Consider the following 27,923-nt stretch of genomic DNA (forward strand, 5'->3'; position numbering starts at 1 on the left):
AATAAAAGTTCAAACTAAATTATCTGCCACAAGAGTGTTCTACTTCAAAGTGGATACAGTGCATTTACAAAAGGATTAAGGCAAACGCTAAACGGAGATTTTGTGTTATTCTGGATTTTATAAATTTTATAAGGAAAGGTAAAACACTGTTTCATTTAAAATAATAATAATAATAATAATAATAAAATAAAAAGATAAAAAGAAATAAAATAAGACCATTTTAACAAAATATAACCTGCTGAAAAATGAAAAATTATCTAATTTACTGCTCATCACTTGGTTGCAAACACTATTATACTTGTTGTTTAGGTTAAACACTTACTTGATAGGTTTGTTTGAATAGCTTATTTGTTTGTCTGTTTTGGGTTTAACGCCGTTTTTCAACAGTATTTCAGTCATGTAACGGCGGGCAGTTAACCTAACCAGTGTTCCTGGATTCTGTACTAGTACAAACCTGTTCTCTGCAAGTAATTGCCAACTTCCCAACATGAATCAGAGGTAGAGGACTAATGATTTCAGACACAATGTCGTTTATCAAATAGTCACGGAGAACCACGGAAGCCCCGCCCGAGGATCGAACTCGCGACCCCGCGATCCGTAGACCAAAGCTGTTACTTACTGAGCTAAACGGGCGGGCTAGATTTGTCTTTATTACAATATAATAATAGTATAAATGCATGCTGGAAATTTAAATATACTTGTGTATAGCGAGTGTTATACCTTGGATATTAATTCATTAAGGTATTCTCCAATTATGTATCTGTTACTATTTAAGGTAGTTGTTTATAACAAGTTTACATTTCTATTTAGGAAATTATCTCAAAGTAGCAAACAATTAGATGTAATTGTTTATTGAATTTCTTTTTAAGACATTCAAGCAACTGGATACCTCCTAAAATAATGCCTAAAATCAATCACATTTAACAATATATTATTTAGATTAATTTTGTAGCGAATTCCGAGCCGTGGGAAGAACGAATGCTCATAGACAGACTGCTGTTTCAAATGACACTTTGTGATTTGTTGGACCGTTTAGGAAAGCTGTGTGCGGTTTCTTGGCCCAATAGTCATCGGATTAACATCCTGCGAGCGGGAGGGTCAGTCTCAAACATTCACTAAATAGGCAGGAAGTAAATTACGCGTTTGTCTAGCTTTATGGGCTGGTGTACCACAAAACATTGGTTGCAGGCAAATATTTGCCTGTGTACAAACTTTTGTTGTCAGATATAACACAAAAAAATAATGATTTGTTACTTTAGCTGAGTATTATTAAAAGTTGATATAAAGGCCCGTCGTCGGCGAGGATGAGAAATAGTTTAGTGAAGAAGCTTTACTTGCATTACACAAATTGTTCACTATTAGGTGCTTACTTTTTTTAAAAAAAAAATGTCCTTCCCTATTTTAACAATTATTTATCACAATTCCAATGAGAGCTAGAACGTACCTACCAAAATGACGTGTTGCCCTCGGTAATACTCGCAAATTGAGCCTTTTTTAATAGAAAGTCCAACTATTTTTGTGTTTTTCTTATGTGAATTCTTACTTAGCAGACTAAACTTTTAGAATTGCAACAAGCACAATTTGCACGTGAACAATGCACGTTTTCCATATATGTATAGAATCACTCAGTACACGGACCTATAATTGAATTTTTTGCTAGAATCACGTGTAAAGTAAGGAATTCCGTACATGGTTGAAATTCAGTAAAACAATCTTTAAAAATGAGTATGTTAGTGATTTGTTAAGTTTAGTGCGAGGTCCTCAAACAAAATGTAATTGAAACATATGCTTCAGTGTAACTATTAGCTGTGTGTTTTTAGAGGTTTTAATGCTATATAATAGCGCGGCCATGTCATTCAGTATAATGTGTAAAGATAAGGGATGTTACCTGCCTTTGAATATAAATTGTTTATTTCACGCTTTGTTATTTTACTGCTATCTGTGTTATCTTAAAGCATCAGAAAAGTCATCTATATGTTTTACTTCCAGTGAAAAATAACACAGTCCTGCCCCTAACAGTTCGCAAATGTTTCGGTGTAAATTTAATTTTTCTATACTTTGGGGCATAGACAAGATAGATGGAGAATATGTTCCAGCTTGAGAAAATCCTTTAATTTTGAAATTTAATAAAATATTTATTTGTTGAATACTTTCCAAACCTGAATTTTACATTTATTACGCCAGAACATTTTCTTAAGAAGATCCTTACAGAGATTTCATCTATTACAGAAAGGCTCTATTCAAATCCTTTCACGGTAATCGTACATGATCTTTTATGATTACCTGTTACAAATGCAATAATAAGTCCTCACGAAAGTTTTAACTCCGTTCTTGTCAAGAAATGATTTGCAGCATGTTTTCTTCGGTCAGAAAAGGTCCTTCACAAGCAATACCAGTTGCTTAATTTAAGGTAGTTCCACACATTTGGAAAATCAAAATTTTACCATATACACCGGAAATAAAGCAAATGTAAATGATAGGATCGTGTTTTTTTTTTTGTTTTGTTTTTCTATACTGATTTGAAACATTTGAACCTCGCGCACATTTTGAGGTTACGAAAAATCAAAATTTTGATTGGTGAAATTTTTGCAGATAGAATCCCTCTATACATATGGATTTTAATGAAAATTCTTACAATTGTACGTAATTGTATATATGGTCTATAATATGGTGAAATAACATTTACAGGTCCAAGTGCTTGATGTCGAGGTATTAGCACATGATGAAAGAGTGCCGCATATTTCAAGCTTATTTAAGGGCTTATTTTGGATGTTTTTTTAATATGTCAAAATTTCTAATATCAATAAATAGTGCGAAGTGGGCGTTTGTATTTGTACTCGGGTCTAAGATATGGATTGTGTAGTGTGCCGAGATGCACGTTCGTAATACTCAAGATAAGTTTTAATGTCTGATAAACGATTCTTGATTTTCTTTACAGAAATGGCAATAAAAAAGCAATGCGGTACGTTGTTCATCGATTACATTTCCGATTCTCCATTTTAAACTGTCAGAGAAATTTAATGAAAATAAGAAAATATTCGTTAATGGACAGTTGGTATCGGAATATTTTTACAACATAAATTACCGTCAAGTTTTGTGAAAATGTGAAACATCTATCGTATATTTTATCTATGTAAATGTTAATTAAAACTGTGTTTGATATTTATCTATGTAAATGTTAATTTAAAAAAGTGTTGGATATTTATCTATGTAAGTGTTAATCAAAATTTATTGGATATGAAAGGGGTTTTATTTGACCTATAGTTGAACTTATTAAGATTAATATCTGTAGTTTCTGAGTACATGTCATAACATTTGCAGTTAACCAATTATATAAAAATGCTTTATTAATTTGTACCTAGTTTTGCATGGGTTATACATCCATAAAACACGGAATAACAGACATCTATCCAATAGTGAAACCGAACAATAACAGCAGTAGCCGCTCCACGGTTAGGTATACGAATTAAATCATAATATAAGTTGACGTGGGCTAGTTCGGATTGACTTCTCTACCAAAAAGAGTGTATATACTTACAGTATTAACAAGTGATTTTATGGTGCAATTACATTTTTAGGAATTTGGAGGAAAGGTAATTGTTTATGATATCGTTTTTGTACAACAAATTAAAAGTTCTTTATTGCTGAATGCAGATATATATATTTTAGTACATCAAACTGTTGTACAACCCAACCTTTCTCTCCATACGAGTATTGATTTAAAGACACTTCATATTTGCATTACATTATAAGGAGCATTCTGTTGTCTATATCTTCAATTTTTGGGATTCTCTTTGGGATGATATCTCCCGGGACTGTTCAATTCATATTCATTTGCAAAAAAAAACAAAAACAAAAATAAAACAAAACCCTCTAGGCTGCCTTCAGGTAAAAGTTGCAAAGCTCGCTGCAGAAGAAGCATACATATTCACCTAAATCCCTAAATCTTAGCGGATTCGTCTCAGTTTTTCCCAAATATTTTACCCAGGATAATTTTGTACTGTTCAAATAACTATTTTTCAGAAAATGATCCTTTAATCACCTTTTTTCAGAGCACTAATATCTTACACAAGTAGTGCACCAAAGTCTTCTTTTCGTTAGGAATGAAATTCAGGTGACCCTCTATCAAGATTGTTTAAATTATTCTGACTCGTAAAATACACCGCATATGCATATAAATGAAAATTTAAAAAAAATCTTCTTGTCAGTACGTGTTTTTCCAATTTTAAAGTGACTCACAGAAACGTTCATTGGGTGGTGTTCAAGATATTTTGTTTTGTCAAAAACCTAATCACAAAAATAGAAAAATCTTCAAATACCGTTTTGTTTTAAACCACCTTTCTGATTTTGAAATGATTTCACAAAAATGTTGCATGAGTGACTTATTATTAAAATTATTTATACACCATTAATGATTACAAAAATATTACTGCTAGTAGTGGGTCTAGTTTTCCGTCTATAACTTTATTGAACACTATGAAGATAACTTTAAATCTGTAGGTCAGTTTTCAAAGTAACTTGAAACTCTGGTGAGCGATACAGGATCATAATGGCGGTCTTGTTAAACTAGTAGTTTTTTCGACAGATAAATAGGCCGAAACTTGGAAATTCAGAGATGTGACAGAGTGAGCTGTCAAATAATAGGAAAAAAAATATTGCTAGTTTAAAGAATGAATGTTCTAATGTTATAATTACATAATTTGTTCAATCAAATAAAAACTAAAAAATGGAAAAGTAAGATTAAAATCAGCGGAAACATGACTTTCCCTTTTTCACACAGGAATAAAATAATTAAATTTATCTTTTACAATTTATCAAGGACTATTAACAATGATCTGTTATAATAAGAGATCATCGGCTTCTGTCTTACCATTTTACACATACTATGTACGTTATATCAGCAATGGCCAGTCAGCCCCCAGTTACACTAACAAACTGATGGTTAAATTTGCGTAGATATGAACAGATCAGTTGAGACTGACATATATACAATAGAGTGCTCTACTTCACACTGTATAGATTTACAAAGGTTATAAGCAGATTTGATAGTGTGTGCTATTTGGAATATAGTAGGAAAGGTATAAATATTATTCTAAAGTTTTAAAAATACTTAGTCAAAAGATATTTACAGGATGTTATTACCTGTCTTTTTTAAGCAGTATTAAGTTAAGATACGCCTCATTGCATTTTTTAAGCTTTCGGTTCAGCGTTATTCCACTCTGTAAGTCTTGACCATATCTTTTCTTAAAATGTTTTCTCTGAAGTATGTCTATCTGCCATCAGAAAATTATTCATTATTCATACAGCACCGTAGTTGCATTCGTTCTTATTTGTTCCATTTGATCTACATCCTTGCTATTGTTTTAGTGTTAAACGCCCCGTAACGTTACAAAATGTCCAGCAAAGAACATTGTTTCTCATCCTCAAATTTGTACAACTTTATTTTTATGTCTATTAGTCATATTTAAATTATCAAATGAATATTCCATAGATTTTGATGAAAAGGTAGGACTGTTTCTTTCTTTTCATGTGGTGCTTTTAACTTTATATGCGTTGCCTGTAACTGTATCATTCAATCGTACATCAACAACATTTTAATTTCTTTGTCAAATATTTTTAGAATATTCACTATATATGAAATTTGTTCATGCTAAATGGTATGTTTTGCTTGATTTACAAAGGACTGAATTTACCTCCTAATATCCCTTATACTATGCTTAGCAGAGATGTCTCCTTCTTCCCTTTAAAATAATGGGTATGGTGTTTTGTCGGTCAAAAAGCTCTTTTTCAAGAAAAGACACAGTGAAGCATCAGTCACTAACAAAACACTATGCCTTTCCAACCGGTTGACTGTGCAATACCCATCACTCTATATCACTGCCATGTTACAGAGTATCGGAACAGGTCAATTAAAAGTAATCAGAATCATATGATTAGAACTGAAAGAACAGATTATGATAGCTGTCTATTAGATTGATCTGAAAATTTGCTTAAAGTTTCACATTTCAAAACCTTACTTTGTGTAACAGTCTGTACACTTTCCTTCCTCTGACTACAGTTTGAAAACCAGTAAAAAAGAAAACATTTGTCTTTTAATACAGTGGTTTATTTAACTGCGTAAGAGATACGCTTCACTTTTAACATCCTTCCGCGCAGCAACAGGAATTTAAATATCATGTCAAAATGATAACATACAAACGAAAGATTGTTGAAAATAATCACAAACATACCATGGAAGGTTTAATGACCAAGTTATTAGAAACTAAAAAATGAGTTTAAAACAGATACGTGTCTGCACTGGATTTCGCTGCCTCTATAATACAGAATAAAAATGAGAATTACGTTAACACCGAACAAATGAAAGATATATAAACTTTCTTAGAAACATAAAATACATGTAATATATAAGCAAACGGTAAATGGTATAAATAAATGCATAGTTCAAATTTAAAAGTTTTGTATACCAGTGTTTTCATTTCTCAACACACAAATATCCTCAAGGGTTTCAATTTGTCAAAGCACTGCCTCTTATTTGTTTGCGTAATTAGAGCTCTCTGGCTATTACCTAGCCATTATACACATGTCAAAACGAGTAACATGTACAATATATCAGCAATGGCCAGTCAGCCACTAGGTAAACTAACTACGGTGAGGATTGCATTAGCGTTGATATCAACATAACAGTTGACTAGGTCTGATTGAGACTGACATATCTACATTAGAGTGCTCTTCTTCAGTGTGTATATTAACTAAAGGTTAAAGGCAAACGCTTTTATTTTGGATTGCTTGAGGAAAGGTAAGAATACGCTATTGTCTTTGAAAAAGTCTATAACAAAGGACAAAACACAATAAATCATAAGTTATTGATTAAAAACATTCTAATTTGGGCTGTAACATGGTAGAAAACTCTATCATTTCTCCGCCCTATTTGATAATATGCGCTATAATTCAATCAGTTTTACTTAACTTACTCATGAGTCTTGAAAAGGTCTTTGTGTGAAATCAGGAGTATATCTTAAATTTTTAGATTTGTTGGACAAGAAAATTGAACGCCAGTCAAAAGTAAGTCACTATGATGCGTATTTTTCAGAATGTTTTGCGATACTGCAACAATTGTATCATTTCTGCAAAGTATTTTGATTCTCATCTAGCAATTTATGTATAGTATGCAAAATCATTTCACACTTAATTCATATGAGATAAACTAGCTTATCGTGTATCTGACTGTCCGGTTTACCTGTCATATTATCATATGCTTAATTCCAAAGATATGCCATAGACTTTGATAAATAGATAGAAAATTACATGACAGAATGTCGATTTATACAAATTAACCTGCTTGACGTAAGTGATCAATATTTCTTTTGATTTGTTGATCCAATTATTGCAACAGATGCTTTACAATTTCAAGAAGCTGCAGTTAAATGAAATCAGTAATACCTTTGTTTCCCTTAGATCTTACATACTTTCACAATTATTATTCAACGTCGACATAATGCATTGATATTATTCAACGAACTACAGAGGTGATATAATAAAGATGAAGAAAGTTTAAAATAATAATCAGACGAAAAACATATTTAAAACAACCAAAAGTGAAAATTGCTTTGATTTTCACATAGGCTTTCTTTGAAGATTGTACAGGAAATATTTAATCGAATTTTCTAGTATTTGCTTCTTCCCGTTTGTGAAAAATATACCTGCCGAGTAGGCATACAGACCATCTTAAGACCAACACCAGCAACACTTCACTTCACAAATTTTGAATAATTACTTAGTTGAGATATATTGCTAAGGTATTGCACTAACCTGAATTATGAATGCACCCCTTCCTGATACAGCTAACCTTTTATAACACTAGTGGCCTTCGTGGCCAATAAGTTAACGGCGCTGACTTCGTATCACTAGAAACTTATCAGTTTGGGTTCAATACATCGCTAAGGATGTAGAATTATTTCATGTCCTTGCTAACGGAAAGCCGTTTGTTTTACCAAGGTGCCCACCCGTGCAGAAAGGCACGTGGGGCCTTCCTTTACATATATGTGTTGGTGTGAGTTAATCCAAACTAAAACAAAAAATCTGCCGCTAAAACTTTGAAGTTTTATAAAACACTGTAGGCTCTTTAAACATGTTTCTTTTCTAAAAATAATCTTTAACGAGAAAAAGGTTATCACAAAGATCAATTATGACATGTAATAATAAGATATTTCAGATTCCAATAGATTAATAAGATAATAAACTAATTACCGTAACGATATTGTAATCCTCATAATGTTATTTTATATAAATATTTATCTGGCTTATGAATGGTCAATGCATACAATACATGGTTTCGAAACGTAAAATAACGTGCTTTAGTCAGTCCAGCTTTTTCGTCTTATATCCCATACATGCACATGTATACAAATATATTTATATTCTTTAATACCAAAACAATCGAAATATCAACGGTGTTGCACTCCAGTTTCCACATATTTATCATATGGATTGATTTTGCAACCGGGCTTCATAGATGCACACAACAACGTCATGACAACGTCATGAGACGTTGTTGTGTAGTGCAAAAATCAATCATTTAAGCGGCATGGGGAATCTACAGTCTGTGAGAGGCAGATGCACTATATCCAGTTTCGGACTAAAATTACTTGGCACAAATGTTCCCCATGATGACACGACGTGTCATGCGCAAAACCCGGACCCCGAGCTCAAAGATCAAGGTCACAATTGGAGGCCAAAGGTCAACAGGGCTTTTTTCCTGTCCGGTCCATAACTCTGCCATCCATGAAGGGATTTTAATATTACTTGGCACAAATATACTTCATAATCAGACGATGTGTCATGCACAACTTTCAGACCCCTACATCAAAGGTCAAGGTCACACTTTGCAGTCAAATGTTAACATGGCATGAACAGGGTCTGTTTCGTGTCCGGTCCATAACTCTGTCATTCATCAAGGGACTTTAATATTACTTAGCAGAAATGTTTCCCATGATGAGACGACGTGTCATGCACAAATCTCGGACCCCTTGCTCAAAGGTCAAGGTCACAATTGGGGGTCAAAGGTCAACAGGACTTTTTTCCTGTCCGATCCATAACTCTGCCATTCGTGAAGGGATTTTGATATTACTTGGCACAAATGTTCCCCATGATAAGACGACATGCGCAAAACCCGGACACCTAGCTCAAAGGTCAAGTTCACAATTGGAGGTCAAAGGTCAATAGGTTATTTTTCCTGTCCGGTTCAAGCCTCTGTCATGCATCAAGATATTACAATATTACTTGGCATAAATGTGATGAGACGACGTGTCATGGGCAACATCCAGAACCCTAGCTTAAAGGTCAAGGTCACACTTGGAGATCAAAGGTAAAATTCAAGAATGACTTTGTCCGGAAATTTCATCTTCATGCATGGAGGCATTTTGATGTAACTTGGCACAAATGTTCACCACCGTGAGGCAGCATTGTGTTTGGAATTACCTCCCTTTGTTGTTACTATAAATAGATTATATTGTAACATTTTTATTACTTGCTGTAGGGAAAAATCGAGACCACTTTTCTGTGGTACAACATGCATGTTACATCCATTTTTATGTGTATTTTGATCTTTCTCTACCTGGTAAAGAGTTTCTTGTGGACTTACATTATATAGAATTTTTTTTATTTTTTTTAGGATTAATTTCCCTTTGTTGTTACTATAAATAACTGATATGATAACTTTTTTATAATCGGCCAAAAAAAATCCATTATGCAAATTTTAATCCAAGTGTTTTGTTATAACATATTGTATGTATGGTACAATGCAGTAGAGAAAATTAGGTGCCTTCCAGTAGGGGACTTTGTATTGGATGGCAATACTTCATTTACTTGTTTAAATAGTTTTGTTTATTACTTATTTTATATTTTACAGTTTAGCTATGTATTTGACTTACTCTCTGCAGAAAAGGGACGAATTTATGTCAGTGTTTTAAAATAGCATTATCTATATCTAATATTATTCATTGGTCTTTGGATATCACTAACCAGAATATGTGTTACGAGAATTATATATAATTATGCATTGAAATAAACTGTGTAAATACATGTCACTGTATTTAATATGTAACCCTTACTTTACATAATTATTGTATTATAATGCTGACTTTGTATTGCAATGTACTTGTGTATGGGCCAGAGGCATTACTGCGCAATTAACTTTGAAACTTGAAACTATTTAATTATATACGAAGCAACAAGTTATTCATATTTCATTGTATAACACGATGAGGTTGTAATGCAATATTTTCAGTTACTGTTACAAATGTGTTTTTGCAATAATTATGTTTGTCAGAATTATGTCATGATGTATAGGTTTCAATAAGAGATATGGTAAGCTATTGACTATATTGATCGTAAAAAAATGGGTTTTGAGCACATATGACTATTTTGTTCCCTTGAATGTGTCGAGTTTGTTCATACTAATTGCACATGTATTATTACCTGGAGCATTTGACTGATTTTATGTTTAAAGTAACTTTTTATACCTATTAGATTTATCATATACATAAGCTTGTTTGGATTATTTGCGGAGTGAAAACCATGAAACATAAGTATAAAGTCTCAGTATTTAGGGGCTGACACAAAGCTTTTTTGAGGTTATTGTTTAATCAGGTTTTAGCAATGCGGTATGGAACTACAGTCATCTTATACAATAAAATAATACCAAGTTTAGTGAAAAAAGCAACAAGACTAAATCAACGGACGTAATGCGAAATAATTTAAAATGAGACTCATTTTATAGCTTTAGAAGTAAATGATAAAATTTCGGTCGTCTTCGTTTATCTTTCTGTTTAATTATATACTATCTAATCACCGAACGGATAACGAAGGAAGTTGCTATTCATGCAAAGAAAGTCCTATTTGTAGTCGCCTGTCTTAGGTGATTAATAATTCAGTTAATTATTGCAACGGGTGCTCAAGTTCATCCAAATTCCCATCACAGCAACAGTATAGAGTCAGACAAATAGCATAATGGTAACATTTATGATTTATACCGTGAAGGGTTATTACTGCAACTTTGGTATCATTGTGATCACTTGTTTTCCATAGAGTTTACACGCATTGAAATGAATCGAGTTCTACAAAAATATTTGACATTTTGTATAAAAGAGTTAAATTATCCAGTTCCAAAATGTTACAACATTAAGAAGAAACAACATTAAAGAGAAATATAAGACATTACCAGGAATGAAAACATGTATACAGAATTTACGGGGGATACGTGTGCAATGACGAAACATCTCTTTAATACATAACTATTTAATCTATGCACAATTGCATAACTTCCCTTTTTAATTTATCAAATTTATCACTTTTATGCTTCAAAGATTGCAGATAAAGGAATTTATCTTGACTCCAACAAGTTTCTTGCATTTCTATTGGTCAATAGACGTCACGTGGAGACAGGACATATTCCATATCCTGCTAGTACATTTCAGATATGAATTTTGATTAAAACAAATGACTGCCGCTTTGTTAATTTACAAAATATTAGATTATAGCAAGTAAGTAAAGGGTAGTCGGCAAGCTAAAATCGTTACACAGCTTGTTGGTGACAGGATACGGGATATACGCTGTCTCGAAAATCCGTATCAGGCTCGAGCTTCGCTCTCGCCTGATATGGATTTCCTCGACAGCGTATATCCCGTATCCTGTCACCAACAAGCAGTGTAACTAATAATATTTATGAAATGACAAGGCCATGTTTACAACAAACTATGTCATGTTCGTGTCAGGTTGAATTGCGTATTTTTTTCGGCGAACGCCGTCTAAGAACGAATTCGTTACCTATGCCACGTGACTTCAGTTTGCAAATCAAACTACTTGATAACGCGTTATAGATAATTAATCAAAATGGAAGATTTATGCAACACTTTGCCTGATTGGACGAGAGTGTCAAATTCTTTCACTCTGTTGATTGTGCTACGCTGAGTGAAATGTAGACAAAGCGTTTATCCTAAACGACGCTGTTCACAGTTTTAAAGCTAACTTTGGCTCAGTATATTTAGCAAGAATATTGATATATCTCAAAATGATAAGTTTAATAAATATGATAAAAACCTGTTCAAATACCAACATATATCAAATTAAAGAGCTGAATACGGTCTGCGTATCACATGAATAAGGGTGTGATAAGAGTCTTTTATGTAGAGAAGTGCTTTTTAAAAGATTTTCCTTGTTACAATTGTCGTCTGTGTATAAAAAGGTTTCTTGCTTTTGTGACTTATTCAGATTGCATATTAAAATGAGTACTTGTTTGCTTTGATATATTTGTTATAAATTATTTAACTGATTTATTATATATGAATATTTTTCTTTAGTATGGTATGCAAATATTGAATTCAGTTGAAATCTGTTTTATTATGTATATGCTATATAATGACTGAATCTCATTACACTGAAATGAAGGTACGCTGTATACAGTTTATCTATGTGATATGACGTATGTTTTGCTTGACCTTCACCTTTTTATAGGTGTGACGTCATTGTTCAAAGATTCATGAATAGCGAATATGTATTTGTTAAAGCGGGATCAGTTGGCCTATTTTAGAAATAAATAAAAATAATAAATAAAAAAAATCCTTTAATTTATTTTTTCTCAGGTATTCTAATCAAACTTGATTTGTAGCATCTTTATTAGGCCCGCAGCCAACTTTGTTCAGCTGGGACATTTGACCCCTTTTAGGGGCTGCTAGAGCTAAAACTAGAAATGCCTTTATACAGCGTCTCATGAACAGCTTGGTAAATCTTTGTCATACTTGGTCTGGAGCATCATTATAAGGTCCTCTTCCAAATTTATTTATATAGGAATTGGACCCTATTAGGGACCACTAAAGCTAAAAGTAGATATGCCTTTCTTCGCATTAACCACTAAAATGTAATGGATTTTTATCAAACTCGATGTGTAACAATATCGTAAGGTCTCCTGCTATTTTGTTACAAATGGGGATAGGGACCAATTTAGCTAAAAATATAAACACGTTTAATGACCTCTTCTCATGAACCGCTTCATGAATCTTCATCAAACTACTGCTGTAATTATTTGTCTAAGGATAAACGAAACAAAATTGCAACCCTACGAAACCTTTGCGAAAAATTAAAAGAGAACCATTTAAATTGTTAAAGTGCGGTGTTTTTTTAGTTTTGCAATTTGAAAAATGTTAGATGAAAGATGAATGTTAGATGAAAAATTCATAAACTTCTTTCCTTATTTCAATTCGCCGACCATCATTTTTAAAGATATTTCTTGTCTTCAGCTAATGCAACATATATTAAACTGCTATTTGGTAGTTTGTTATGCTGGGTTTAACGTCAGACAGAAACAGCTCAGGTTACTTGGCGACATTCCAGCTTTGATTGTGGAGGAAGGCCCCAGGTGCCCCTCTGTGCATTATTTCATGACGGGCGGGAACCTGGGTAAAACCACCGACCTTCCGTAAGCCAACGCCCCGAGTGAGGCTCGAACCCACATCGGTGAGGGGCAAGTGATTTGAAGTCAGCGACCTAAACCACTCGGCCACGGAGGCCCCTTCTATTTACACGAATATAATAATATGAAGGGTAACCACGATGCAAGTACAATGTACTTAAATCCAATACTTTTCAAAATACTCGCTCGAATATTTGCCGAATGCAAGTGCTACTTTGTAAATAGACTTTTGCTCCATTCAAAAATGTACCACATGACTCTGTTAGTATTGCGTGTACCAACCTTAAAAGCGCACAGTCGCAAATTGGTAACCAAGTATTAACCCGACTAGAAGCTTTGCGCAAGCGACGTATACGCAGTACATATACATTTAATAAAAAATTGTTTCCAAACAGTCAACTTGAGAATTGCAAATGTATGCCACATAAGTTCAGAAAGTGGAGCGCAATATTTTGCATCAAGGTACAACAACTGAGGTTATCACCATCAACACTTCTAAAACTATCAAACTGTGACACCATAAGACGCTTAAATACCATACTTTACGGTACACAAATAGGGTGTCCCGCTGTCGCTAATGACGTAGTTGACATACTTAATGCAGTTATCACCTTAACTTAATTTATGGACGAATTCCAACGTGATGTTGCTAACCTTTTATAACATTAAAATGCCAAATCATGGCCGCTTAAATCTGACAGAGTCATTGTATTAGTTAAGTATTATACACTGATTCTTCGAACGTGCTTTTTGTTTAATTAATACATAATAATTAAATTTATTTATTGTCACATCAGACATTTCATTATGCAGGAAATATTCAAATTTATCAGTAATAAAAAGTTTACTATCTATGCTGAGGAGTGAAGTTACATAGTGTAGATTATAATGTACGTTGACATGGGTAGTTCAGACTTCATATCTACAACAGAGTGCTCTAGTTCACAGTATATATTTGTTAACGGTTTAAGGCAAACGCTGATTTTATTGTGAGAGCTATTGAACAATTATTTATTTGGAATAGCTATTTAGCAATTATTTATTTGGAATTTGTTAACTGGTGAGAGCTGTTTAACAATTATTTATTGGACTTTATAAAATTGTGGGAGCTATTTAACAATTACTTATTTGGAATTAGTTAAAGCAGGTAGAATCATTCAATGTTTTACAAAATATACAAATTTCAGTGTTATATGTACTACATTAAGAGTTATTGAAAACAAAACATGAATTTATTTTGTCAATATGTCAGAACGCTGAACGGCTGATTTTATTAAGGGAGCTTTTTAACAATTATTTATTTGGAATTCGTTTAAAACAGATAAAAGTTATTCGTTTCTTTGTTACACAAATTTCCGTGTTTATCTAGTACATTATGAGTAATTGAAAAAAAAAAACTTATTTAATTCCCATGTCAAACATGTCTCTTGTATAATTACGCGGTTTTAGGTTCTAACCGTCATTTAAAACACTTTTTAAAAAAACTGCATCTTTTGTAAATACTTCTTAAAGTAATTAGTTAGGACAAGAACGCCATCCACGAAACGAAAAGCATTAATCATACTGTTTATTTGTGTTTTAACGTCCACCCTATCATGCATAATGCATATACCGTAAGATAATGATGAAAATATTTATTAATACAAAGTAATCGCTATACCTACCCGCTTGTCATAAGTGATTAATTATAAATTGGTACAGTTGGTGAGACTGACGTGACGTACGAGATGTTTATTAATTGAGCCCAGGATAGACTTACAGTCATAAATTATAGTTAGCATTGATATTTACAACAATGTCAACAGTATACACTGTACTTATGTGGATAAATAATTAATTATTGCAACCTGTGTAATGGTCACAGTGCTATTATCAATGCAATATCTCAATACTTCTGTACGAAATAGGTGATTTAAATCGTGAGTTTAATGTGAAAAACCATATGGTTCTCATTATGAGTTTAATATTTATCATTCCATTAAGCTAAGATTTTCATGGGGGCAGACATGACATTCTTATGACCAACAGTGATATCAACAAAACAATCTATGAAGCTTATACAAATATTCTAAAACTGACGAAGGATACATGTAAGTTTAATAAATACATACATTGTAGTTCTATACGTAAATGTGACATATACATAGATACCTAGCTACATCATCGTGGAAAAAGAGATAAAAATCTTTTAGTTAGAATGAAATTATCAAAAGTAAAAGAAAGAAATAAAATGTTTCAAGGTAACTCCATCTCCTAGACATTCAATATGGCCATATATCCAGTACTAACATTAACAATATTTTCATAGGAGGATTCCACTTACATTCGAATGTTATTATTTTTATAATTGAGCCGTGCCATGGGAAAACCAACATAGTGGGTTTGCGACCAGCATGGATCCAGACCAGCCTGCGCATCCGCGCAGTCTGGTCAGGATCCATGCTGTTCGCTAACAGTTTCTCCAATTCCAATAGGCTTTAAAAGCGAACAGCATGGAGCCTGACCAGACTGCGCGGATGCGCAGGCTGGTCTGGATCCATGCTGGTCGCAAACCCACTATGTTGGTTTTCCCATGGCACGGCTCAATTCATTCTGGGTTGATCATTTTTCTGTTTATGTTCTTGAATAAATAAGATATACGCTATTTACATGCACATAACCTTCGTGTGGGCCAACGTATTGGAAATTCTTTTTTTAGTTTGTTTAGTTATTCACCCTGAACCCAAAAGATAGCTTCACTAAAATCATTTATTTGATTAACACTCATTGTAGTTTCTATAAGTATGACAAGAAAAAAAAGAACATATTTTAGTATGAATATATGAGATTATCACGGTTTTAAAATATTGAATTACCTACAAAATCACGAAAGATCTTATAACAGTGTTCTCTTTAATAATTAACACTGATAAACAACTGGACGAAGATATATATTTTCGCAACAAAATGCTATAATAGAAACCCTTTGCAGTGGTTGCAACTGTGCTGTTTCCACGTGCCCTTGACCCTATATTTATCATGTTTCAATATATAATAACCACATGATGAAATATGCTATTGTTCAATGAATGTTAAATATTTCTTTGATGCCGATAGCTGTTATGTTTCTAATTGGCAATAAGTTTAATGAGCAGAAAATAGAACAATTCAATAAAACTTTTCATGCTCTAATTTTACATAAAGTCCACTCAGGTAGCGCCCAGTTTCTGCTTTTCGTACTAGTAATAACTTGTTCTCTGAATGTAACTTGGAAAGGAAAAAAGAAAGATTTACTGTTCATTAATGTTGACGGAGATTTTTTACAATAAGATTGTTCGTTTTTTCCTGTCTGTGTGTCTGGGTTTCTGTGAATACTGAAATTATCGAATAACACAAGTCTGTGTCTCTACAACTGAAATATCTGTAAGCATGTTAAGCGCTAAAACATTTCTAAAGAAAGTCTGAAAACATAAACGCACAAAGAAAAGTGCATATACAGCGTCAGCAATCTTAAAATGAACATTGATAAAATTTATGAACTTTAAAGTATACTTTCTTTTATTCATGTTTTTGCGCTGCTTAGCTTTAATACTATTTATTTGCCAAACAAGTATTTGATTTAGGGCATAATTGTTTTCCTAATAAAGTTTTCGAGTGTGTTTGCCTTCTCTGTCTTAAGTAAATATTTAGACTACTTCTAAAGATCCAGTTATATCTATGATGTAGGCATCATTGTTCAGTTTTCACATGATTCCGTCTAATATGCATATGTTTGATTAATTGTTTTGTAAATTGACTGGTGTTGATATATACAGTATTGCAGCAGTATGTGTCTTTAGCTCTTGTATAAAAATACGCTGAATGAGCTCATTGCTAAATCAGGTTTTATCCTGAATTTCGTACAATAAAAATTAACAAGGTTTAGTAAAAAAGCAATAAAACAGAATCATCGGCCGTAATAATAATTTATAATGAGGCGCACTTTATAGCATATAAATAAATGATATCTTATCGGTTGTCTTCGTTAGTCTGTCTGTGTAATTATATGTTTTTCACCGAACGGGTAGTTTACGAATTATCATAAATAGGTAATAAATGAAATGTCTATTCATATATGAATGCCATAAGTGATTAATAATTCTCTCATACAGTTGATTAGAGTATTGCAATAGATGCTAAACTTCATCCTAATTCCAAGCATAGCAACAGTCTAGAGTCTAATAATTGCATAATGGTAAAATTTATGTTTATGCTTTATAGATTTATAGGTGATTATTGGTCTCATTTGTGCGTAGGAGACTTGTTTTCCATAGAGGTTACACGTCGAGTTCTACAAAATAAACTATACAGAAATACGGATCATAGAATTTATGGGGATACGGGTGCAATGACAAAACACCTCTTTACTATATAAATATTTAATTTATTCACAGTCGCATACTTTCCTTTTTAGTTTATCAAATTCATAACTTTTATGCTTCAAAGATTGCAGATAAAGGAATATATTTATGACATGATAAGGTCATGCTTACAACAAATTATGTCTTGTTTGTGTTGGGTTGAATTTCTTATTTTTTTCTTTAATTAATGCAGCATGTTTCTAACTGGTATTTGGCACGAATGCAATGATAAGACGATGGGATTACTTTAATCAAATACTCTCAAATATTTGCCAAATATAAGTGTTACTTTGTAAATTCCAAAATTTACCCCATTGTTCCGTAAATATTGCGCACCCGAGCAAATTAACCCGACTAAAAGTCTTATGCAAACGACGTATACACAATACATGCACATATAATAAAAAATTCTTTCTTTCCACGCAGTTAACTTGAAAAGCGGATACATATATATATACCACATTAGTTCAGAAAGTAGAATACAATATTTTGCATCAAGGGGTTTCACCTTTGATACAACTAATGAGGTTACTTCCACCAACACTTCTAAAACTGTCAAAATGTTATACCATTTATGTTAGCTCGCGTAGATTATGAACATACTGTAAGTTGACATGGGTAGTTCAGAACTCGTATCGACTATAGAGTCACATTAGAGTGCTCTACTTCACAGTGTATATTTGCAAAAAGTTTAAAACAAATGCTAAACGGCTCATTTGATTGTGAGAGCTGTTTAACAATTATTTATTTGGAATTTGTTTACAGTTAAAAGTTTACAGTCATAAATTAGTCAGTCATAAAAACCTGATGGTCATATTCACAACAATGGGAACCTTAGACAAATATTCTAACATGTAAGTTTACTAAATACATGGCTGTAGTTCTAATAGTAAATGTGACATATACATAGACACCTGGGTATATCATCGTGAAAAGTAGATAAAAAAGTTATTACTTATATTCATTCTGAAGTTATCATATATATATATATATATAAAAGATATAGATCTAAAATGTTTATAAAACTTCATTTCCCATTAGGAACATAACAGCTATCGGCATCAAAGAAATATGTAACATTCATTGAACTATAACATACTTCATCACGGTGTTATTATATATCGAAACATGATAAAAGATCATATATCGAAACATGATAAAAGTAGGACAAAGGGCACATGGACACAGCACTGTTACAACCACTGCAAAGGGTTATACCATAGCATTTTGTTGCAGGAATATATATCTTATTTTTATCCAGTTGTTTATCAGTGTTTAGTGGTTATGTATTAGACCCGTACTGACAATCGGTAATTTTCGTTCATTTTCGTATCCTCCGTATGCGATTTCGGCATCCTTCGGCAATAACAGAAACTAAATTTTCAATGCAACCGGAAAATGCCAAAATTGCATACGACGAATACGTAAACGAACGGAAATTGCCGATTGTCATTACGTGTCCACTACCTTAAACAAAACAAAAAGAAACTGTTAAACGATCTTTTCCTGATTTTACAGGCTAATCAATATCATAAAAGCATGATGTTCTCATGTTTATTATATTAGAAACACGTTTTTTTTCTTGTGTCATGCTTCCAATGAATGTTAATCGAGTAAATGATTTTATTGAAGCTATCGTCATGTTTAAAGATAACGGTGAAACAAAATAAAAGAATTTCAATTACGTTGGTCCACACCACAACAGTCAAGTCAATGAAAACAGCGTATATATTATTCCAGAAAATAAACAGAAAACTGTTCAAACTAAAATGAATTATAGAAATACAAATAACATTCCAAAGTAAGTGGAATTCTCCCATTAAAATTTTAAATGTTAATACATTTTAGTACTGGTTACACGGCCATAATGAATGTCCAGGAAATGGATATACATTGCACAGGAAATAAAATACGCTAAAGAGAACTAATCAAACGTTCTGTGAATGAGACTATTAAAAACTCATATAACACATAAATGTTTTCTATTAATTCTGTTTTACATTCAAGTCTGTCAAGATCATAAGGCTAAGGTAGAGATCACTAAATTTATAAGTCTTCTTGTTTTCTTACTAACACGTACTATGAATGTAACTTGGAAAGGAAAAAGAGGACGGAAGATTTAATATTCAGCATTGTTGACAGAGAGCTTTTATAATAAGACTGTTCATATTTTTCCTGTCTGTGTGTCTGGGTTCCTGCGAATACTGAGATTGGTGAATCACACAGCATATCTGTGCCTCTACAACTAGGATATCTCTTAGCGTTTAAACGTTTCTAAAGAGACACTAAAAGACATAATCGCAAAAAGAAAAGTGCATATGCAACGTCACAATTTTAAAATGAACATTGATAAGATCTTATGAATTTTAAAGTATACGTTCTTTTATTCATGCCTTTACGCTGGTTAACTTTAGTACTATTTGTTTGCCATACAAGTATTTGATTTAGGGCATAATTGTTTTCCTTATAAAGTTCGAGTGTGTTTGCCTTCTCTGTCTTGAGTAAATATTCAGACTACTTCTAAAGACCCAGTAATATCTATGATATAGGCATCATTGTTCGGTTTTCACACGATTCCGTGTAATATACATTTAAATTCAAGACGATGACTTTTTAATCCATGTTACTCAATGTAAATGTGTAGTGCGTGTTAATCTTAAAGGATACTATGAGTATTATTTATTACTATTATAAACTTTTCAGACAAGGACTTAAATGCTGTCTAAATCACTTGTTGGCAGTTCTAGTTGAAATGCAAAATCATAGGTACATCATCAACAAAAGAGATGAAACCCTGTTAGTAGCTGTGTCATATCCTTGAGGCATCTTAACCAAAACACCCCCCCCCACCTCCCCACAAAAAAAAAGAAAAAAGAATAAACTAACGTCATTGTCCGTGGTCATTGTATGATCCCTGTGGTCAGTAGGTCAAAGGCGAGGTTCCCAGCTTAATTACACAGTCGCTTTTCGTAAACAGGTTCTCATTTTACAAATATCTTTGGTTTCCTTTAGTATTTTAACCAGTTGGATTTAACTCTTATTTGTTGGCTATACCACTGATTGATTTAGGGCAAAACTGTTTTCTAAATACCATTTCGAGTATGTTTACCTTCTCTGTCGTAAGTAAATATTTGGTAATTCATTCCGATTTCTTTAAATTCGCTCTTTTTATTTCCAGCATTGTTTAGTTTTCACATTATTCTTCTTACATAGTTTTGTTTTGTAATAAGGTAACTAATTCACAAGTAATTAGAGTATATTAACAATGTAGAGCCTCTTGCTTCATTGATCTTTTAATGTAAATGTGTTATGTAAATGTTAAAATGATGCTTTCTCTTGACTGTATAATTTTTTATTTGAGGAAGCTACAGAAGGCAGGTACCCGCCCGTGCCTAAACAATGTACAAAGTGACACATTGGGTCTTCTTCCATCATAAACAGCTAGAAAAGCCGCATAAAATCTAAACTGTATGTGACGATGTGACTGTAGACCTAACAAAAACAATCAGTTCTTTCTCGAAAGCTGTAAATTGTTTTTAATCTGAGCATGTCGGAATACCTATATTGATATAGTACTCTCATATTGTTTTGATTAAAGTTCTATCCTTCATCCTTGTGACTTTATACTATTTCATTTAAAGCACTAAATACCAATACCCAATTAATCTTCTGTTTTTATGTTACGTATTTATATATTAAACCGTCAACGAAAAGAAAGTCCTCGCCGGCTGCTTTCGTCACTGACTCGTCGTCAAACTGATTCATCAGCACATCACTAATTTCACATGTAATGGTACACAAGCTGCATTAGTGTTGCAGGTAATGACCGTACTGGTCAGTTACGTTAATGGAATAGGTAATTAACAAAATTGTTATGAAAAATTAGATTGTATCATTCAGGAGTAACTTACAATGCTATCTAAAATTTATTTATAAGCGACATATCATTTCTCTTTGTACACCCATAAATTATATACATGTAATATACGAAAAAAGTGGTTGCTATGTAAAGGTTTTAGTTATTTGCTATTGGAGATAGATAGTATATATATAATACAATAACATTTTATTAGTGGTTAGTGCTTTAGATTTATGTGAAATAAATTTAATCAGTGTAACAATCGCGCATTTCTCTTTTTTTGTTGGATTTAGGGTCAAGCCAAAACAATTCAGGTCACATGGCTACTTTACAATTGCTGAAAAATAATGTGCATGCACATAGAGTAAACAATGTATTCACTATTCTTTGCCTGTCATCAATCTGGTTCAGTTTCAGTTTCATTTAACAATTTTACTGATATAACAAGCCACTATCGTATTTCATGTGCCACATACCTTCAGACTTCAGACTTACTGTCTCTCAGTTGCTCCCCATTCCTTAATTGCCGAAGCGTCATGTTTTTAAAACAGCCTTGATACACCAGATAGTAAGGTATTTTCAAGTTCAGCTAACAGTTTTTCCAAAATTTTATAACATGCTTTTATTTTTGTACACAATATGTCGTTGATGATATACATGATTTTCTTATACATTTACTGATCGCATTATTTGACTGTCTCACATGTCGCCTCTTTTACCTTTTAGATAAAATGTTAATGCGTCTGAAACTATGTAAGCAAATTATTCAGTGTTCATACATTTGTGTCCCAGTGACATACATTAATTACGAAAGATAAAAACTGTGTATCAGTTTCAAAGTCTCAACATGTGTATAAAATGTATACTGTTATTTGAGACATCTTACAGGTAAGTGACTCTTTGTAGATTCGAACAATTTACTAGTATTTCTTTGATATGTTAATATAGTAATTAAGTATTTTCGTAATTATATACGTATAAAGCAGTCTTTGCACATCTGTATTTTCACTATTAATGGGTGATTTATTTACTTAACAACAATTGTTAAAGGTACACTAAAACGTCAAAGAGGACACCTGTTGAAGTACTTATGTGGCATGGGAAACACAATTGGAGAAGGTCACATGTCATGAATGTAGTCTTTTAAGTGTTACAACAGCTTTCAAGTGTGTACTTAGCAAATGATAAATTGTCCATCTTGTAGACGTTGATAATAACCTCAGCGAATCTTGGGTGACTACGATTTGTAACTGTGCAGACATAGTCAGTCCCGCTAAATTTTAAACGTTTTATTGCAAGAGGCTATGTCCCTGAATTTCTAATACATGTTTCATCGAAAGAAGTAAGAATTCTAAATTCTTTTTCGGCGACGCCGTCTAAATTCGTTTTCGTTTACCTATGCCACGTGACTTCAATTTGCAAATCAAACTACTTGATAACGCACTATAGATAATTTATCAAAATGGAAGATTTATGCAACGCTCTGCCTGATTGGACGAGAGTATCAATTTCTTTTACTCTGTTGTTTGTGCTAAGCTGAGTGAAATGTAGACAAAGCGTTTATCCTAAACGACGCTGTTCACAGTTTTAAAGCTAACTTTGGCTGAGTATATTTAGCAGGAATATTGATATATCTCAAAATGATAAGTAAGTTTAATAAATATGATAAAAACCTGTTCAAATACCAACATATATCAAATTAAAGAAAGAGCTGAATACGGTCTGCGTATCACATGAATAAGAGTGTGATAAGAGTCTTTTATGTAGAGAAGTGTTTTTTCAAAGATTTTCCTTGTTACAATTGTCGTCTGTATATGAAAAGGTTTCTTGCTTTTGTGACTTATTCAGATTGCATATTAAAATGAGTACTTGTTTGCTTTGATATATTTGTTATAAATTATTTAACTGTTTTATTATTATATATGAATATTTTTCTTTAGTATGGTATGGAAATATTGAACTCAGTTGAAATCTGTTTTATTATATATATGCTATATAATGACTGAATCTCATTACACTGAAATGAAGGTACGCTGCATACAGTTTATCTATGTGATATTTCGGTCAAACTTTGCTTATGAAACAGAAATGTTGAAATAATTACACTTGTATGTTTTGCTTGACCTTCACATTTTTATAGGTGTGACGTCATTGTCCGAAGATTTATGAATAGCGGATATGCATTTGTTAAAGCGGAATCAGTTGGCCTATTTAGAAATGAATAAAAATAATAAATAAAAAAATCCTTTAATTGATTTTTTCTCATGTATTCTAATCCATCTTGATTTGTAGCATCTTTATTAGGCCCGCAGCCAACTTTGTTCAGCTGGGACATTTAACCCCTTTAAGGGGCTGCTAGAGCTAAAACTAGAAATGCCTTTATACAGCGTCTCATGAACAGCTTGGTGGATCTTTGTCATACTTGGTCGGGAGCATCATTATAAGGTCCTCTTCCAAATTTATTTATATAGGAACTCGGGCCCTATTAGGGACCACTATAGCTAAAAGTAGATATGTCTTTCTTCGCATTAACCACTAAAATGTAATGGATTTTTATCAAATTCGATGTGTAACAATATCGTAAGGTCTCCTGCTATTTTGTTACAAATGGGGATAGGGACCAATTTAGCTAAAAATATAAACACGTTTAATGACCTCTTCTTATGAACCGCTTCATGAATCTTCATCAAACTACTGCTGTAATTATTCGTCTAAGGATAAACGAAACAAAATTGCAAACCTACGAAACCTTTGCGAAAAATTAAAAGAGAACCATTTAAATTGTTAAAGTGCGGTGTTTAGTTTTGCAAAATGTTAGATGAAAGATGAATGTTAGATGAAAAATTCATAAACTTCTTTCCTTATTACAATTCGCCGACCATCATTTTTAAAGATATTTCTTGTTTAAATATTTATTGGTATATCTGTAACTCTGTATCATCTCAAAGCAATAAGCTATTTGCTGCGCTATCACAGATATAACTGCATTATATGTTATCAGTTGAATTAGAAGACGTTTGTCAGATGTCTTTAATTTCATAAAAAATGTTAAAACAAAACAATTGAGAGGTACCAAGTGCAACATTTAATGGGGTTTATATTTAACAAACTTTTAGAACCTGTAGTCATGCTGCGTAGAAAAATATTTCTGTCACAGTATTTCTGAAATAATTATGAGATTAAAAAGCAATCTAAAACACTTCTACGCCAATGTATATCCCAGCCAGAGATTTATAAGCTTCGTGAGATCCACAGTCATTATCTCCTTCGGCCGTTAAACTAACAAAACAGAACAGAAACTGTTCTGTTAATTATTAAAATCAAGAAACGTTTCATTGCAAGAGGCTATGACCATATTGTTTTGAGACACACTGCATGTTTTTACAGTTAGTCTCCACGCTTCCCTATTTGATAGGCGGTGACTAATTCTTAACAAATCCTCCACCTCCTCCCCATTGAGGGACATACTTCTTTGATAATCGTCCTCTGCCCGGCTTTGATGTCACCGCTGTATATAAACCTCTTAATCTTGAATGAACTACTTGCAATGTCATCCTACATTCTTTGGTGAGTAGTAAGTGCAAGTTTGCAATTTGTTAGTTCAGAATGTAAGTACTATCACATGGTACAGGAACACTAGTTAGTTTAACTGACAACTGTTACATGACTGTAAAATCGGCTTTAAATAGAAATCATACAAAGGGGAAAAATGCAAATGCTTCTGATGACTATTTCAATTTCAAACCAGTTATAATTTTCGCTGGATATATATAATGTTTGCAAATAAATTGAAAGGAAAGTTATACTGAATTGATTCTAAACTTAGACAATTTTTCAGAATATGATTAGAGACATGTTGTAGTTTATTTTATTGCCAACTTTATCTATTCAGATTACAAAAGTTAAAATGGACAAGGACATGGACACCCCAGATCCGGTAACGGGCCTGACAGGAAGAGAAAAGGATGCTGTAAGAGAAAACTGGAATAAAATAGCTTCATCCTGGAAGACAAATGGCGTAGACTTCTTTGTCAGGTAGATTTTTATTGATAATAGCTTATTTAATGCGATTATTACCAGCTAGTCAAATATGTAGGGGATATTTACGTTTTAAAATTATCAAGTTATTGTATGATTTACCTTCCGTGGTTTAGAGTTCATATGCGTAGGGATTGAACTGTAATGACATTAGCCCGAGTGGTAAAATATCCAAGGATCTGAACGATGAACCGCTTTATTCGTGCAAATAGTAATGGACGAGACGTTGTGCTTCAGTTTGACGTCATAATGTTCTCTCAACAGCATGTGTGTCAACATTTGCTCATAGAAGAATTTATAACGCTTGAGTTTCTTATTTGTTAACAGGCGGGAAAAACGAATGTTATCATTTATGATACAAAACATATAGGAAATATATATTAAAGTTGATAACATCAGTAATAAGCGGGAGAAAATCTGATCATGCTTTTTTTCTTTGAACCTTCATTTAGAATTGAATTGAAGTAAAATAGAATTTTAACACAGACGTATAGTACACATCGTTGAAACAGACTTGATTATACTTTGTGATTTATATAGATTATTCAAGGCGTATCCAGTTATACGATCGTTTTTCAAAACATTTGATGGCATGGATATTGAAGAAATCCGCAAGACACCTAAACTACGGGCACATGCAATCAATTTCAAACATGGTATTACCTCCTTTCTTGATAATTTGGATGACACGGATTGCTTAGTTGTGTTAATACAGAAACTCACAGCAAATCATTTTAGAAGAGAAATCAAGGTCGAACAATTTCAGGTATGTACCTTGAACTGATTATCATTATCCTAATGCAACGCGCATTTTTATTACCATGCACATGCATACGTCTGATGAAGCATAAACACTTGTAGCTTTTCAAGTTAAGTTATGGCTTTTCAAGATATACCTGTTTGCTTTAACTACAAAAAACAAAGTCTTCCCCACAGTAAAGTTTTCAACCACACTGTATAAGACAAAATGTAACAAGATAATATAAAATACTATAAGAATTATTTTGACTTGATAAGACTACATCAAGTAAACGAAAGCTCTTAAGAGCTTTTAAAACCGATATGAAATGAGTCAAAATAAACATAACTTCGGCTCATTCAATGTTTAGAGCATTACATTTTGACGTTTTCAGTCATAGATATATATATGAACCATTGCCCTTTATGGTAGCTGTATGAACAGCGAACTTCCCTGGCTGGGGCTTTTCTATGTCACCTGGGTGCATGTGCTTTCTAATGTTGTTAGTTGTTACCCCCTAGAAATACCAGACCTACAATGTCAGTATTGTAATAAAAATGTATTAGGTTTATTATAGATAAACTCAATTGTAGCCAGATTTGATTTCGTCAAATAGTGAGAACAATTAACCCTTACATTACCACATTTCAGGATGCTTTTACTTTATTTGTCAATTTTGCACAAGATGTAAGTGACGTTGATGAATTGACAGCAAATGCCTGGAAGAAAACTTTGAAAGTGGTTGCGTCGGTGATATCTCAGCACATGGCAGAGCTGGAACAACAGAAGATGACAAATGAACAAAAGCATGTGACCAAATGAAAACATTGCTTATGGCAGACGGGGACATCACACAAAATGTCCTCATGGAAATATTTTTGTATAGCAAAAGGCCATTGCGGAAACACCAAGCCAACATTACGATTATCGTTTTATAAACCCTGAAATGCCGAGACATTAATGCTTGAAGTAATAGAAAAGATACGATTTATGAACGCACGGAACACTGCGTAGAAAAAATAAAGTGAATGATTTTTGCTATGTACAATATCGTACATATGTTTAGCGATGCATTAATACAGGCAGATGTTTATCATTAAAATAAAACAATTAAGACGAACAATGGTTGGAACACGAAGCTGTTTGCACGCGAAAACCGAAAAATTCAACTTGTTTTACCAATAAATTAAAATCCCATAAAATATCATGTTTAGTATTTGCTTTTATTATTAAAGCCAGCTGCAACAGCTAATGTATGCATTATGTTCATATAATTTTGTTTGTATATGTAAACAAAAAGAACGGGGTATGTTTTGTGTTCTCAGGTCAGATTTTCACTGTTAGATAAATGTTTTTCGTCATTTCTGTTTATTGATATTATATGATATACATAGTAAGCACTCATGTATTTGTAGGAATGATTTTTATGTAATAACCGCCTGT

At 32.8% G+C, this 27,923-nt stretch overlaps 1 protein-coding gene across 7 annotated transcripts; it reads left to right on the top strand.

Annotated features, from left to right (window-relative positions):
- Positions 1-27,767, top strand: LOC123529038 (hemoglobin-3-like). Of its 7 annotated transcripts, none has more exons than XM_045309217.2 (4): positions 1-138; positions 25,596-25,738; positions 26,282-26,507; positions 27,132-27,767. In XM_045309217.2, the coding sequence occupies exons 2-4, from the start codon at positions 25,611-25,613 to the stop codon at positions 27,300-27,302; spliced, it is 525 nt and encodes a 174-aa protein (XP_045165152.1). In that variant the 5' UTR covers positions 1-138; positions 25,596-25,610; the 3' UTR covers positions 27,303-27,767. The 7 variants fall into 7 exon arrangements, with proteins under 7 accessions (XP_045165152.1, XP_045165153.1, XP_045165155.1 ...); XM_045309218.2 differs by lacking the exon at positions 1-138 and adding an exon at positions 3,444-3,593; XM_045309220.2 differs by lacking the exon at positions 1-138 and adding an exon at positions 4,972-5,078.
- The last annotated feature ends 156 nt before the right edge of the window (positions 27,768-27,923 follow it).

The sequence above is a fragment of the Mercenaria mercenaria genome, chromosome 13, assembly GCF_021730395.1.
Source record: "Mercenaria mercenaria strain notata chromosome 13, MADL_Memer_1, whole genome shotgun sequence".
In the NCBI taxonomy this organism is placed as follows: Eukaryota; Metazoa; Mollusca; class Bivalvia; order Venerida; family Veneridae; genus Mercenaria; species Mercenaria mercenaria.

Excerpts from the sequence above, each read along its gene's own strand:
- LOC123529038 (XM_045309217.2), top strand. The coding sequence starts at position 25,611 with ATGGACAAGGACATGGACACCCCAGATCCGGTAACGGGCCTGACAGGA. Across the intron at positions 25,739-26,281 it reads GGCGTAGACTTCTTTGTCAG|ATTATTCAAGGCGTATCCAG; the intron begins GTAGATTTTTAT and ends TGATTTATATAG. Across the intron at positions 26,508-27,131 it reads TCAAGGTCGAACAATTTCAG|GATGCTTTTACTTTATTTGT; the intron begins GTATGTACCTTG and ends ACCACATTTCAG.